The 13,327-nt window shown below is 47.9% G+C and overlaps 1 protein-coding gene across 1 annotated transcript in view; it reads right to left on the bottom strand.

Annotated features, from left to right (window-relative positions):
• LOC146202098 (N(G),N(G)-dimethylarginine dimethylaminohydrolase 1) overlaps positions 1 to 13,259 on the bottom strand; it is a 28,013-nt gene extending 14,754 nt beyond the window's left edge. Inside the window, exon 1 of the mRNA XM_084587938.1 lies at positions 12,954 to 13,259. Within this exon, the coding sequence (XP_084444064.1) occupies positions 12,954 to 13,226 (273 nt within the window). The 5' untranslated portion in view covers positions 13,227 to 13,259. The remainder of the gene's footprint in view (positions 1 to 12,953) is intronic.
• Between the last annotated feature and the right edge of the window lie 68 nt (positions 13,260 to 13,327).

Here is a 13,327-nt window from a genome sequence, read left to right on the forward strand (position 1 = left end):
AACTGAAGACTCATGCGATGTTTGCCCCAAGTAGAGTAGAGTGAGAGACAAATGAGAGGTGTTGCGTCTCTGCCCGGGCCTCCCAAAATTTGTTGCCACAGTTCATCCCAGATATACAGGGTGTCCAAGCAAACTTTAATCAAGGGTTAAAAAGCTAAAACATTTAAGATAGGCCAGAGAAACCACTTGTATACAGCTGCCAGCCATCTGGTGCACCAAAGAATTTTTTACTTTGCAGTTAGATAATTAGTAATTATGATGGATATGCAAAGTTGGAGAGCACCTTCTGAAACCCTCATTTTATTTATTTCCCATTAAGAAAGCCTCACGTGTATTGTTTTTCCAAGATCTAAAGAAAGCCTGCGAAATAAAAAAAATATATATATCACGTGACCAATCGTGGTTTGAGTGAATCGACAGCCCAGTCCCAGCGGTAGGCTGATGTGTTGGCGATGGTTGCAGCCAGGGTGGTGAGCTCACTGCGACTTGTACCGTCACGTGCGCCGACTGCCTGAAACGGGCGAAGAAACCATCGCCGACATATCGGTCTGCCGCTGCAACGGGTCGTGGAGCGGCCTCATCTGATTTCGTCCACTGAAGCCCTGGTTGAGAGCAGCACAATCGTGGGGCATGAATGTGCCAGTCTCGTGATATTTTTGTATTTTGCCGGCTTTCTTTAGAGCTCAAAAAACGATACACGCGAGGCTTTCTTTATCGTAAATAAATGGAATGGGGGTTTTGGAGAGTGCTCGCCAACTTCGCAAATCCATTCATTGTCAAAGTCATTAGTTAGTAAATTAAAAAAATATATATTAATTGCTAATTAGCTAATTTCGAAATAAAAAAAAATCCCTGTGGTGAGCCAGATGGCTCGCAGCTGTATATAAGTGGTTTCTCTTGCCTACCTCAATTGTTTCATTTTGTTTTTTAAACGCTTGGATAAAGTTAGCTTGGACACCCAACATAGAATTATTGCTTATACCGAATCCAATGCCCCTTTTAATATCCCATGCAAAAGTGTAGCAGTGTTGTTCACGTTTGTCGAACTGCCATTCATGGCATAGTCAATATATCGAACTGCGCGCCGTGCCCCTACACGGGGCGCTTCTCTTAATGATTTCTGACGATCACTTGTCGCGCATGGTGATGGATCGGCTGCCGCGGCCCTTGGCACCTCCTGGCTGCGCAAACGCTGTAAAGCCGCGCGACGGGGTGAACGTAGGGTCCGCTTAAAAGTGGCCTTCGGACTGGCGTGCTTTTTTTTTTTTTTTTTTCGTCGACATTGCTTTCATAGGCAGAGAAGTCCAGCGTAACTGACCGCAGGCTTCAGGCAGTTCTCGCGTGTCCGCATCGTCGCTGAAGGCGACGCGGAAATCAATTGTACAGGGGTGGTCAAAAGTTCCCAGGCCACAGGTCAATCTGCTTCTGGTCGGCCTATTCCGGCACTTGAGGTGCGCTCAGTGTGCTCTCCTTTTCCACGCCTGGCCAGCTGCGACGCCCTACACACGCATACGCCTCGTGGGTAGCCGCACCAGCGGCGAGCGGTGTGCTGTCAGTACACGCCGGCGGGCAGCACGTTGATGCAGGAAGCGCGCTGCTACAGGCACCGTATTCACCCTTCTAGGTTAGAGAGAAGCCAATCTGTTGGTACCTTTTATATATTATCAATATATCGAACTATTCGCGACCCCTTTCAACTTCTTGTTCGATATATCCGGGATCGAATGTATTTTCTGCTCTGTATCTCCAGGTGCGAATTCCATCCTTGTCATCGAGATTTAGGCTCTTATTAACTATTCAAGCGGTTTTAACATTATGCGATTCGTCGCTATACATGCCTCCAATTTGATCTTTCTTCGTGAGCCTGGACAATTTTTTTACTGACAACTGGTTTCGTATGCCTACTGAGCAGATTTGTTTGATGCAATCTCTCCTTGATCCCCTTCCCCGTGTGACAGAGTACCCAGGTTCGAACCAGACCGCCGGCGGCTGCGTTTCGATGGAGACTAAACAGAGGTGTCCGTGTGCTGTGTGACATCAGTGCATTTTAATGATCCCCAAGTGGTCAAAATTGTTCCGGAGGCCTCCACTAGGGCACCCCTTTCTCTCTTTCCATTTTTACTCTCACCTTCCTCCCTTCTTTTACGGCGAGGTTCAGGTGCCCACGGAAAAAGTAACAGATACTGCGCCTTTCCTTTCCTGTAAACCATGTTATTATTATTATTATTATTATTATTATTATTATTATTATTATTATTATTATTATTATTATTATTATTATTATTATTATTCACGACGAGCGCCAACTCGACTCTTAAAATTGACTTTGACGAGGTATTTACACCAAGTGTAAACCTTCTGCCCTTCCGTATGCTCAAAGGTGTATTACAGGATTACTTATAATGGCTTTTTTCCCTATCTCTCTTCTCGCTCTCAGGTTTTCGACCGCAACGGACACCTCGCAATATCAAGAAAACGTAGGTGCTGTAATATCTCTCTATCCCTTGATTTATCATTCTCGCTCCGCTTGCTCGACTTCACTAAGTTTATGCGGCTGAATTGTTACCAGTAGTACTGGCTTTGCGAAAGTAACGCAGCTCTTTTTCTTCTGCCACAATTTCGACGGATCTCTGTGCTCTTTTTAACCGCCTACAGAATCCTATAGGTGCTTCGTGTACTCAAGTTTTCAGTACCATCGCATGTCCGTTTAGTACGGTTAGTTAGGGCGCCAAGGCACAGAGTGGTGTCCGCCGGCGGCTATAGATTCAGCACGTTTTAGCAAGAAGTTGCTGACTCACCGGTTATTTGTGTCCTGACTACCTGCAGCACCTTCGGTTCCCTTAGAACAGTAAAGAATAGCGATTCCGCAAGCCGGAGGCACCTTTCACGCGATTGTGTTATCGTGCACCCCAATAAAGATTCTATCTCCATCGAGCTCGTCTGGCGGTCTCCCGATGCCCGGTTTGAACCTGAAATGATCGATAGCTTCATGTTGTGCTGCTTCCGTTTCTCCTCTTTATGAAGGCGTTTGTTAGATAATAACCCTCGGTCCGAGTTTGTTTACCGGGATGTTCTTTACCTTCGCACTTCTGCGCTCGGTCACTGCAACAGGAATGCGTCCTGCGCCAGTCAATGCTTCGTTTCACAGAAGAAACGGCCCCATTATGAACAGCTTTTGAACGCTAACTTCATTCTGATCATGCTGATCGGCAGACAAATTTGCAATCAAAACTCAAAGCACCCGGCCTTTACCCCACATTCAGTCCCCTATTTTACATTTTTTTTTCTCATAACTTTATATAAGTTCTCCCATCTTTTGCGTATTTTTTTGAAACCATATTACAGCATTTGTAAGTCCCCGCCTGTGTTTTGGCCAATCCCTCGTGGTGGGCACGCCTCATTTTTATTGAGGATAGAAGCGAGAAGACATGTGTCCGAGTCCCACCCAGACTTCCTCGTATTCTCTTCAATTTGGCTGCAGGTGCGGTGTAAGCCGTGTGACCACGAATTGGACCTTCGCAGTGGGCGTCGCACTAGTACACTGTCGCGACGAGTACTGAAAAGGCTCCATCCTCGCATGCTCTGCGGTACAGACATCGAGAACTGCAGCTCTCGCTTTATGAGTGTGCAAGCAAGCATTATAGATGCGAAGCTACGCCGATGCGGGCCAACGCCATCTTCTACCTTGTAGGAACTGTTCGCATGGGGCAAACAGAAGCTTCAAGATTTCTTCGAAAAGCCTGTTGCATGGCAGCTCGCCGCGAACTTGCAGCTCGTGCCCAAACTTCTAGTCCTACATCTCCTACATTCAGGACGTCTTGGCTTTGTTCACGAGGGCTTGATGGAGGAAGATAAGGTTAGACACACACTAAAAGCCATTGCCGACGATGATTTCAACCTTGCAGTATATGTAAGGACCACTCTACGGTTGATTCCGTCCTACAAGTGTACCTATGCTTCGGGCAGGACAACCACCTGTGAACTGCACACCGTCCTGGCCAGTTACCTAACACAGTGGCAGACATGGCAGTAATTGAATTACAGTAATGAAATTACTCTAATTTAATTACGTTTTTCGGTAATTTGTAATGTAATAAATTACCTTTTCGGTTTGGTAATTCAGTACTGTAATGAATTAATTTTGGTACTAATTTCGCAGCAACAGTAATTAATTCCTTTCGAAATTACTTTTACTAAAGTGCGCCACTATTCCTCCAATAGACAACAAAGTAGAGTGCGCCGCGAAAGCAGGAATGACGTGCGGCAAGCCGAAGCCAGCGTAACGGATAGGCAAAAGGAGACAGAATTGTGCAGAACAGTGCGTCTGAGATATCTGAGACCTCGTGTGTAGCATGGGTCACTTAGTGCGGCTATCCCATGGCAAGCATTCCCCAAGCCGCAGGATACAATTCGTCAATGGAATGCCGAAGGGAGAGATGTGCAAGAAGGTCGGAGTTGAAAACTATAGTTGGGAGCGCGGCGCAGTGGCACTCCCTGTTGCGTCGGCTAGGGCACAGTGGCGCCTGGTTACACGCGTCACCACGGGGCGAGGGGGGATTACGGTTGGTGGAGATAGGCGGAGGGTCCATGGCGTGAGCCACCGTGACTTAAGCATTACTGAGCAGTGAACACAAGGTCCCGATGTCTATTATTGGGTCTGCGGAAGCAATAAATAGCCTAGTTTCTTCGGGTCCTTCAAATGGCGGAGACAGCTCCGGGCCAGCAAGACGCTGGGTTCGCCGGACATTTCATGATCGATATACCATGCTTAAGTGTACTTGTTTTTTCTGCTACTGTAGGTAAGAGGGAAGGAATAGCTCTCTGGGAGGGAATCTGGAGGGAAGACGAAAGAATGTGTGTGCTTCGCGTCTGGAGAACAAGTTGTTTTGTTTACTAGCTTTATTTACTCAGTTTGTGCGTGGATTGAAACTAGAAAGTAATTTAAAAGTAATTGAATTATTCACTAGAAGCAATTGTAATGCAATTTCATTACTTTTTGGGAACAGTAATGAGTAATATAATTCCTTTTCAAAAATAATTTGCCATGTGCGCCTGCGAGGGCCTGTCGACCCTGAGGCAGCCATCAAATGCTGATAACTTGGCTCGGGTCTCGCGCCGGGAACCGGAAGTCCTGACTTTCAACCAACAACCTGTGAACTCCAACCAACGCTCCAACCCACCACAGGAGACTCAAAAAGCACACACTCCGAGACACACAGATTCTCATAAAAGCCGCGTTATATATCACACCCACTTGCACACAATCACGCCAACGGAATCTAGCATTGGGACTAGCTCCGCACGGCTTCACGCACACACTACAACCGGGAGTTCGCAACACAATCGATGAGCGCAGCAGCCATATCAACCACCTCTGAAGAACCAAGACGGGAATTGTACCGTTCGCTTGACTAAACATCCTGTGCCACACAACGGAACCTTAGAAATGACCTAACAACCCTCGCACTGCGAGCACGCGGCCAAGTCACAGATGTTACTTTCAATTTTGCCGCCAGCACTAGAGCACTATACCAGCACTTGTTTTCGTCGCGTCATATTCGCGGCACCATCGAAACGCGGCCGCGAAAGTGCTGCTACCGCGGAACGATACGGTCACGTGGGATTAATTTTTCTATTTCCCGCGATTTCTTTCCAACCCGAAAATACTCATCTAAGTACAACTTAAAAACTTATGGACGACGGTTTCTTTTCGGACGCCCTGCCATTAGGCACTGCAATTTTCCTCAAAAAAGCAATTGCTAAAAAAAAAAAAAAAGATTTTTTACATTAATTTAATTATTCAATTGAACAAAATACAAAAACACACGATTTATCTTGTGCTGCCTTATTTTTTAAATATTTAGCTAAAAGCTTTTGCACCTGGTATTCTGGGGTGGGGAGCAGGGTAAAGAGAAAACAAAAAAAAAAAGACAGGGCCTAGGGTCAGTAGCGCGCATATTGAGGAAAGGGCGAATTTATGTCACTCTCGGGAGGGGCGATTGGATGGGAGGTCCGTGCTAAATCATATACTTGCTAGTCTTCTTTACTCGTAAAAAAAAAAAAAAATAATAATAATAAAATAAAAAATAAAAAAAAAGTGGCTCAGCTAGGTTTCTTAAGTGAAATTTCTTGTTTGAAGTGGATACGTAAGAGAGGGAGTTGTGAAATGCTTGAAACTTTTCAATCCCGGCCCGCTCGTGTGACGCAGCGACGACTACACTGGCGCCCCCCGAGATGTACCCCGACTGCGAGGGGCTTCTTTTGGTCCGCGACATGTTTCCGCCCGCGCAGCACCAGGGGTCCTCAGACGTGACCGAAGATGTTTCCGCCGAGCGCAGTCTCCTCTCCTCACGGTCGCGCGACTCGTTCATCGACAGGCTGCCGCACTGTCGGCGGTCGCAACGAACCCTGATGAGCGCGCAAGGCCACACCGAGCGCTCGCCCCGGGGACCCCCGCACGCCCATTGGCGCTTCCTTTTGGCTAGACCGGAGGGCTGCGCTGCATTTTCACCAGAAGGGCTGAGCGGCGCCACATGGCGCTAAAACGAGCGTCGGTGTGGCTAAAGCCCCTAGATCTGTTTTTGCCTGCGGTGGCTCGCAACCACTACACAGGCTGCGCTCCACGTGCCCCGGCCCAAGTCTCGACAACGCCGAGACACGTCGCCAGCACTAACACGACCAGAAAGGCCCTTTATGTTCGTAGTGATAATAAAATGGCTACAAGTTATTCGACAATAGATTTACACCCGGCAGAAATCACTGTAAGAATGGCGTGACGAAGCAACGAAAGGAGCAAATGACTACGTCCTCGCTAAAAATTAGGTGCTGCCCCCAAACAGGCACATGAAAGCGCTTGAAGTAATGGCCTTCACATTTTACGGCGCTCGAATATATGCTGATCTAAGCGTAAAAAAGGATATAACCAACTTCCCTTTCGACAGATTGCGGGACTCTCTGCTTGGTGCAGCTGCCACAGACCGTGGCGCCTATCAGGCGAAGCCGTATCAGCAACAAAACCAGCATGCGCAGGGTGTCTCAATGCCCACCCTTGGCATACAGTGCGACGCCGCGTCGAGGCGGCCGCTGGCCAAAATACCATTACACTACCAGGTACTACACAGCGGTGGCGGTGGCAAATGGGGCAGGTCGAACTACGTTTGCGCAACAGCTCATTAAACTAATGGTAAGTCCTCTGCCAACCCTCCTGGTTAACTTCGTCAGCAGCTGTCTCGGTAAGGCTGTGATTCCCGCGGAGCAGGAGACATTTTTCAACTGCAAACAGCTGTGACAGCTGTGTAGATTTCCTTTGTAGATGCATGGCTAATGATTTATCCCTCATATCAAATCTACTCCACCTTTTCGAATTTCCCTAAACATACGTGCCGGTACTATCACAACGTGAACAAGAAGGCGCATGGCTTCGCACACTATATCGGCGCATTACAACGGACCCGCAGGGGTCGGGAGCGTACATTTGGTTTAGCTTGGTTCATAGGGTTTAACGTCCCAGAGCGACCACAGGCTATGAGAGACGTCGTAGTGGAGGGCTCCAGAAGTTTCGACCACCTGGAATTTTTTAACATCGCACAGCACACGGGCGCGACGCTTTCTTTTCAATAAGCGGCCGCCGCGGTCGGGATTCGATCCCGCGTCCTTGTGGATTCAGCAGTCGAAAGCCCTGAGCCACCGCGGCTCAGTGAATCTGGTTAGATATGCGCGACTGGGTACTCGTTTCGGCGTTTCCACCAGGATGCATGCCGGCGCCTCCTCTCGCCCATCGCTGCCCACCCTCAAGAAAAAGCGCTTCAGATTGGAACGAACAAATTTTCATTTCTGTACGTGAAAGCGGTCGCTTTCTCGCCTGTCCAGACAGCACTGGTACTAGACATGCACTGCGCGTCACGATGGTTCCTAATTCTCATGTCTTCGTTGCAATGCGCGGGTATAGCAGCCCAGGCCACGCGCTGTGAGTACTGGGTTATATAGACAAGTGCACGGTGGTATCAGAGGCCGCCTCAATCAAATACGCAGTGAGCTCCCAAAACTAACGGCGCATAATAATAATTAAAAAACTCCAACCCGCGCGTCCTTCCTTCGCGGGATGCTCAGCGGCGTATGCGTCTCTCGGCCATGTTTTATATTTGGCTTTCTTGATTGCGGGACACGCACGACAGCAACCACCTTCCACGATAAAGCGTCTATTCAGCTGTTACGCGTAACGCCCGTTAGTGCGCGGCTATCAAAGGGTCACGACGAAAAGACGCGTGCCCATACTCGTTTCCAAGTACGCACACCCCAGTGACCTTGATGCGCTGTGAACAGGACCGGATTCGTGGTCAACTCCCGAGGATGGCAGCATATCTGAATTCGTCACTTTAAAGTGTGGGGCCACTACATTCCATCCACAGAAAATTTGACAAAATAAAAATAAACAGATTACGTGGTGGTGGGGCTAGCTCTCATTTCTACGGTAGCTTAGATCGCAGCTTCGATAGCGTTTCTGCTGCAGCGTGGTTGCGGCGTAGGTGTGAGGCACTGCTCACCACGATGACACTGCCATTCTTTTGTATCCCTAATGGTCTTACGGTTAAATACAGTACAGCGCGTTGACCCACGGCGAGTCTAAACATGAGCGCAGTAGTTTCGTGCACGCACTCGCAGAATGGATACATATCAGCCATTTTGACTTCATCAGCTCACTGCTAAGGTCACAAAACGCCGTCTAAACCAGGCTGCAGGTCATTTTGGCTCTTGTACCCATCCATACACCACCTGTTCGAATACCCAGTCTGTTTCACACGCACAGTCGTGATATGAATACGGCATAAACTGCGGTGTCTGTTGCATGTGGCAGCCGTGTCTGTTTGCTTTGTCTCTTGTTGCTTTGCGTTATTTATAGCTTTTTTTAGTTCCAAGATGAAATACCAACTAGCCCCAGTCCTTGATCTCTCGTCGGAGCATTTGCGAGGATTCTTCACAGCGCGGGAAGAACTTTCAGAACAGCGGTGTCGTGGCTAAAATTACGCAGCTCGGTATTTAAACCGACGAAACTGGACAGGGAATCATGGCCTCCCCTCAAAGGTGGTACTCTGCAACGGACGAAAATGGTGCGGTTGCTATACGCCCCTGAACGCACGATACGCGCGCGTATGATTCCGCACGGCCAGTCGGCTCGAGCAAGCTGAACCTCGAAGAACGGTGCTGCGCCCAGACTGTGTTTTGCGCAGCCTTATTTACCGACAGCACGCCACCATCCCAACTCTTCCTCTCCACAAGGTGGGGCCACGAAGCGCGAACTGCAGAGATTCGTAAAATATCACTATCACGACCGCACGATAAAAGCGTCAACCAGCCGTGTGAACGGAGTTGCCAATAATCCAACCAACCATCCAATAGAAACGAAACAGCCAGCGAAAGCAAATTTTCTAGCGTCTCGTGTTCCCCGGTACCAATCACTACAGCGACCAAAATCCCAGCGTTTTTTTCACTCGCTCAGATGGCATGCATGAAAGGGTAGAAAGTACGCTTTTCATACACAAGTACCCGGCACGCGACCGTGGTGTCTTCTGTGTCTGAACTTTGGTTGGTTGGTTTGTAGGGTTTAACGTCCCAAAGCGACTAAGGCTATGAGAGACGCCGTAGTGGAGGACTCCGGAAATTTCGACCACCGGGGTTCTTTAACGTGCACCGACATCGCACAGCACACGGGCGCCTTACTTTTCGCCTTCATCGAAAAGCGGCCTCGATGGCCACTTTTAGATGGAGGCGAAAACTCTGAACTTCTGAGCTTTGTCATCAGCAACTTTGTAATGCATCCTATGTAACCTTTGAACCTGGTTGTGTTCCTCTGACGTAATTTAGTGACACGTGCGAGCGGGTTTACTGAACTTGTCCAGCTTGGAGAAGCTTTATTCCCCCCCCCCCCTTTTTTTTGTTCATTTTCATTATATTCCAGAAAATGGCGCCGTGAACATTACGCAGGCATCCGGAATGCGATTCCACTGCGAACAGGTGCAGACACGCCATGACAGACATCGTGATTATAACTGGTGCCGTAATTCTGGTGCATATTGAGACAGGTTGTCGAAAGCTCTTTGTGGGGACTGCTAAGTGCGCACGCATCGCAAAAACGACCACATTATTTTCAAAGCAGTCGCCACGTGTACAAAACTGTGAAGGAACCAAGACCTGTGACGCAGCAAAGCAGTCAGGAACGGATGAAAATGTAACTACCAAGTCCTACTATATGGGCGTGTGTTCATATTTGCACCCATTTTAGGAGTGTCAGGTGCAGGCTTTAATTTTTTACAGCACATACATTCTAGAATGTGCCGATTGGCATTACGATGCTAAACTTGTAAAACTCATCGCATGATACGGTCGGCAGCAGCACACTGGATCACGTGCTCAACACTCTAATTTCTGTTCCAGTTTGTAGAAACCGGACAAAATGCACCCCCGTTACGAAAACGAAAAGTAAAACCACACGACGACAAGCAGCAAGCTTTATGCATAATAAATGAGTGGCTATTGGTCGTGAAAAACGAGCCAGCTCGGTTAAGCGCCCAGGGAAAAAAAAAAAAAAAAAAAAAAGCACGACCCTGCGTCTGTCGAATGTACCACAATGTGGTGGCGGTGATAATGATATTAAAATAACAATAATGATAATACGAACCACTAGTGCGGCAAAGGTCGCGCCGTCAGATCGGGCGGAAACTAATAAGGATAAATAGCTTTCAGGCATACTGATGAAAGCACGTTTTGCATCCACAAACACTGCGCTCACTCGCGGTCCGCAACGCATGCAACGAGTGGGCAGGACGACGCGCAACCGCGACAGAACCGCCAGTCAACGCTCGCCTCTTTTCCCATTACCTTGAGCAAAGGCAACCAAAAAAGGCTGCGGTCTACGAATGACTGGGCGAACTGAAACGTTCGTCATTACTGTGCCACGCGGTGGCAACGGCATTTTGAAAACAGTCAACTGTGTGACGACGAAAGCGCTAAACACGGCCGGCCTTCGTCGAAAGGGATCGATCTCTGTTATCTCTTATTTACTTCCGACATTGCGTGTTCTATCGGCGTTTATCATGACAGCGAACATCGCAGCTCGCCAGCGTCAAACGTTGGCCAGCGCGGCCGAAACAAGGACGTCGCTCCTGGCGCTCTGCTTGGGCGTGGGAATAGATAACATGGCTTGCTCCCACACAAACAGACGAGACGTCCCTTTCGAAGACCCTATTAAAGCTGTCACTCTCCATATGAAAAGTTGTACCATCGTTTAGGGCGGAATGAAAGCTGACATCTCATCGTTGCTCCTGGGTAAGGCTTCCAAGTACTGCGCCGCTTTACTACTACATACGCGTTAGCAATAGCCTACCAGCGAACACTCTGTCCGGGCTAAAACGTGAGCATTTATGGAAACAACACTAGGTATTCTGAAGGCAGTTACCTGCACGTTATTTTCGTATTGTGCGCCAGGGAGCATGGGAAACAGATGTGGCATTTGGTCCTCACATATGATGCACAGACCGCACAATGCATCAGACAAAACAATCGTTTCGCGGCCAAGCGCGACAAACCACGCAAGAAGTGCCGACAAGAAAACGGCACAGCGTCCTACTTTACGTCAACGCCACAAGTTAGGTTGGCGCCCTTCTCTGTTCCCATTTGTTAAGCTACGCAGTGGTGCCTTTTCTGAAGTTTTCACTGGACACTCCGTAGCCTGCCGAAGAGTCAGCACCGTGCGTTTTGTTCTTGCCTGCAGATACTCGGATGATTGACAGGACAGCCCTTTCGTTCCGCAGTCACCACATATGTAATGCAGTCTATGCAGCGCCCGCTTCTTTACGTTCCATAAAAACGACATCGCGAACGCGATAAAAAAAAAAATAATAATAATAATAATAATAATCCTCAAATGCTGTTCGAAATGACCAGTCCTGAACAGTGGTCAGCACCGTTGGTCAGCACTGTTCCAAACAGAGCGATAACACGAACACAGCCTAGTCTCAAAATACATGGCCTGGCGATTATCCGTCACATTTAAAAGAAAGACATAACACATGTCATTTAATGATATTCGCGGCCAATTTCTCAGCCATGAATTACGTACAGGGCAAACTTAGTTTCGGTCTTCCTCCGAGTACCCAGTCTGCCATTTTTTAAGTGATCGTTTTTTTTTTTTTTTCCTTGCGATTTTTGGTGGACTAAGTGAATTCAATGCAAACTAAACTTTAAGCCGTTTGTAGAAGCTTGTTAACAGGGAAAAAAAAAAAAGTTCACTCACAAGCAGAAGAAAAAAACAAAGCCCTACCATAGCCTTTTGGCATTCCCTAGTAGCCCCTACAGCTTTCACGACAGCTCTTAAGTCATCTGCGTGGATGGGGAGATAACAGCCCGATAACATTCCACGTCAGATAAAAGTACATTCCCAGCAGGCGCGGAGGTACTGACGCAAGCGCGTAAAAACGGTCACCTGTGTTGCGTCGAAGGCTTCAAATAACATGCAAGCCCGAACCAATCGTGACTGTACATCTACTGCGATAAGATCACGATTTATAGCGTCAGAGCATGTGAAAAGAGACAGTCGTGCGAGCGTGATTTACCACACCCAAATAACACGATGCAGATGTAGATGCGCGCGACTTTCGAGATGTGATGAATGGGTGTGTCACCTGGACACAAACTGCTTCCTGGTCAAAGATGATACCAAAGTTAGGAATTACTGTGATAAATATAACCGCAACCTGATCAAAGTAACGATAAGGCAGTCAGAAATTTACAAGCAAGTGAGAGACTGAAAAAAAAAAAAAAAGAAAATTATAGTTTACACATTCGGCAGATGACAAGCGTGCGCTCACTGATGCGGCAGTTAGAAACGGAAAGCGGTGTAAGTCGCCCTTGTAATCGTTTCACTGCTGCATTGACAGAAATCTGACAGGATTTCTTACTTCTTTCTGGCGCTGTCCGTTGGCTGGCCTGCAGATTAAGGCAGCACCGTTGCAAATGATAGCGGTGTCATCGACGAATGCGCAGTCCGGTGTTGACTCGTCGGCCTGCAGTTCGATGACATCTAGGTCGAGGCTTCTAAGCGTCTTGCAAAATTCCTCGTGCTCTTTTCTTGCCAATTCAACGTTAATGTCGCCTATGACGCCCGACGCACACTGCTTAACGCTGTTCGGAACTCGACACACGATCGCATGCGTATACCGCCCGAACGCCATTTTGAAAGTGCTTGTGTTGGCAAAACAAAACTCGCTCAGTGGAACGCAAAAGAGTTTATATACTTGCCACAATAAGTAAAATATATGAGCATAAGTCCAAA

The sequence above is a fragment of the Amblyomma maculatum genome, chromosome 1 (genome assembly GCF_055883805.1).
Source record: "Amblyomma maculatum isolate TAMU_Amacu chromosome 1, ASM5588380v1, whole genome shotgun sequence".
Lineage (NCBI taxonomy): Eukaryota > Metazoa > Arthropoda > Arachnida > Ixodida > Ixodidae > Amblyomma > Amblyomma maculatum.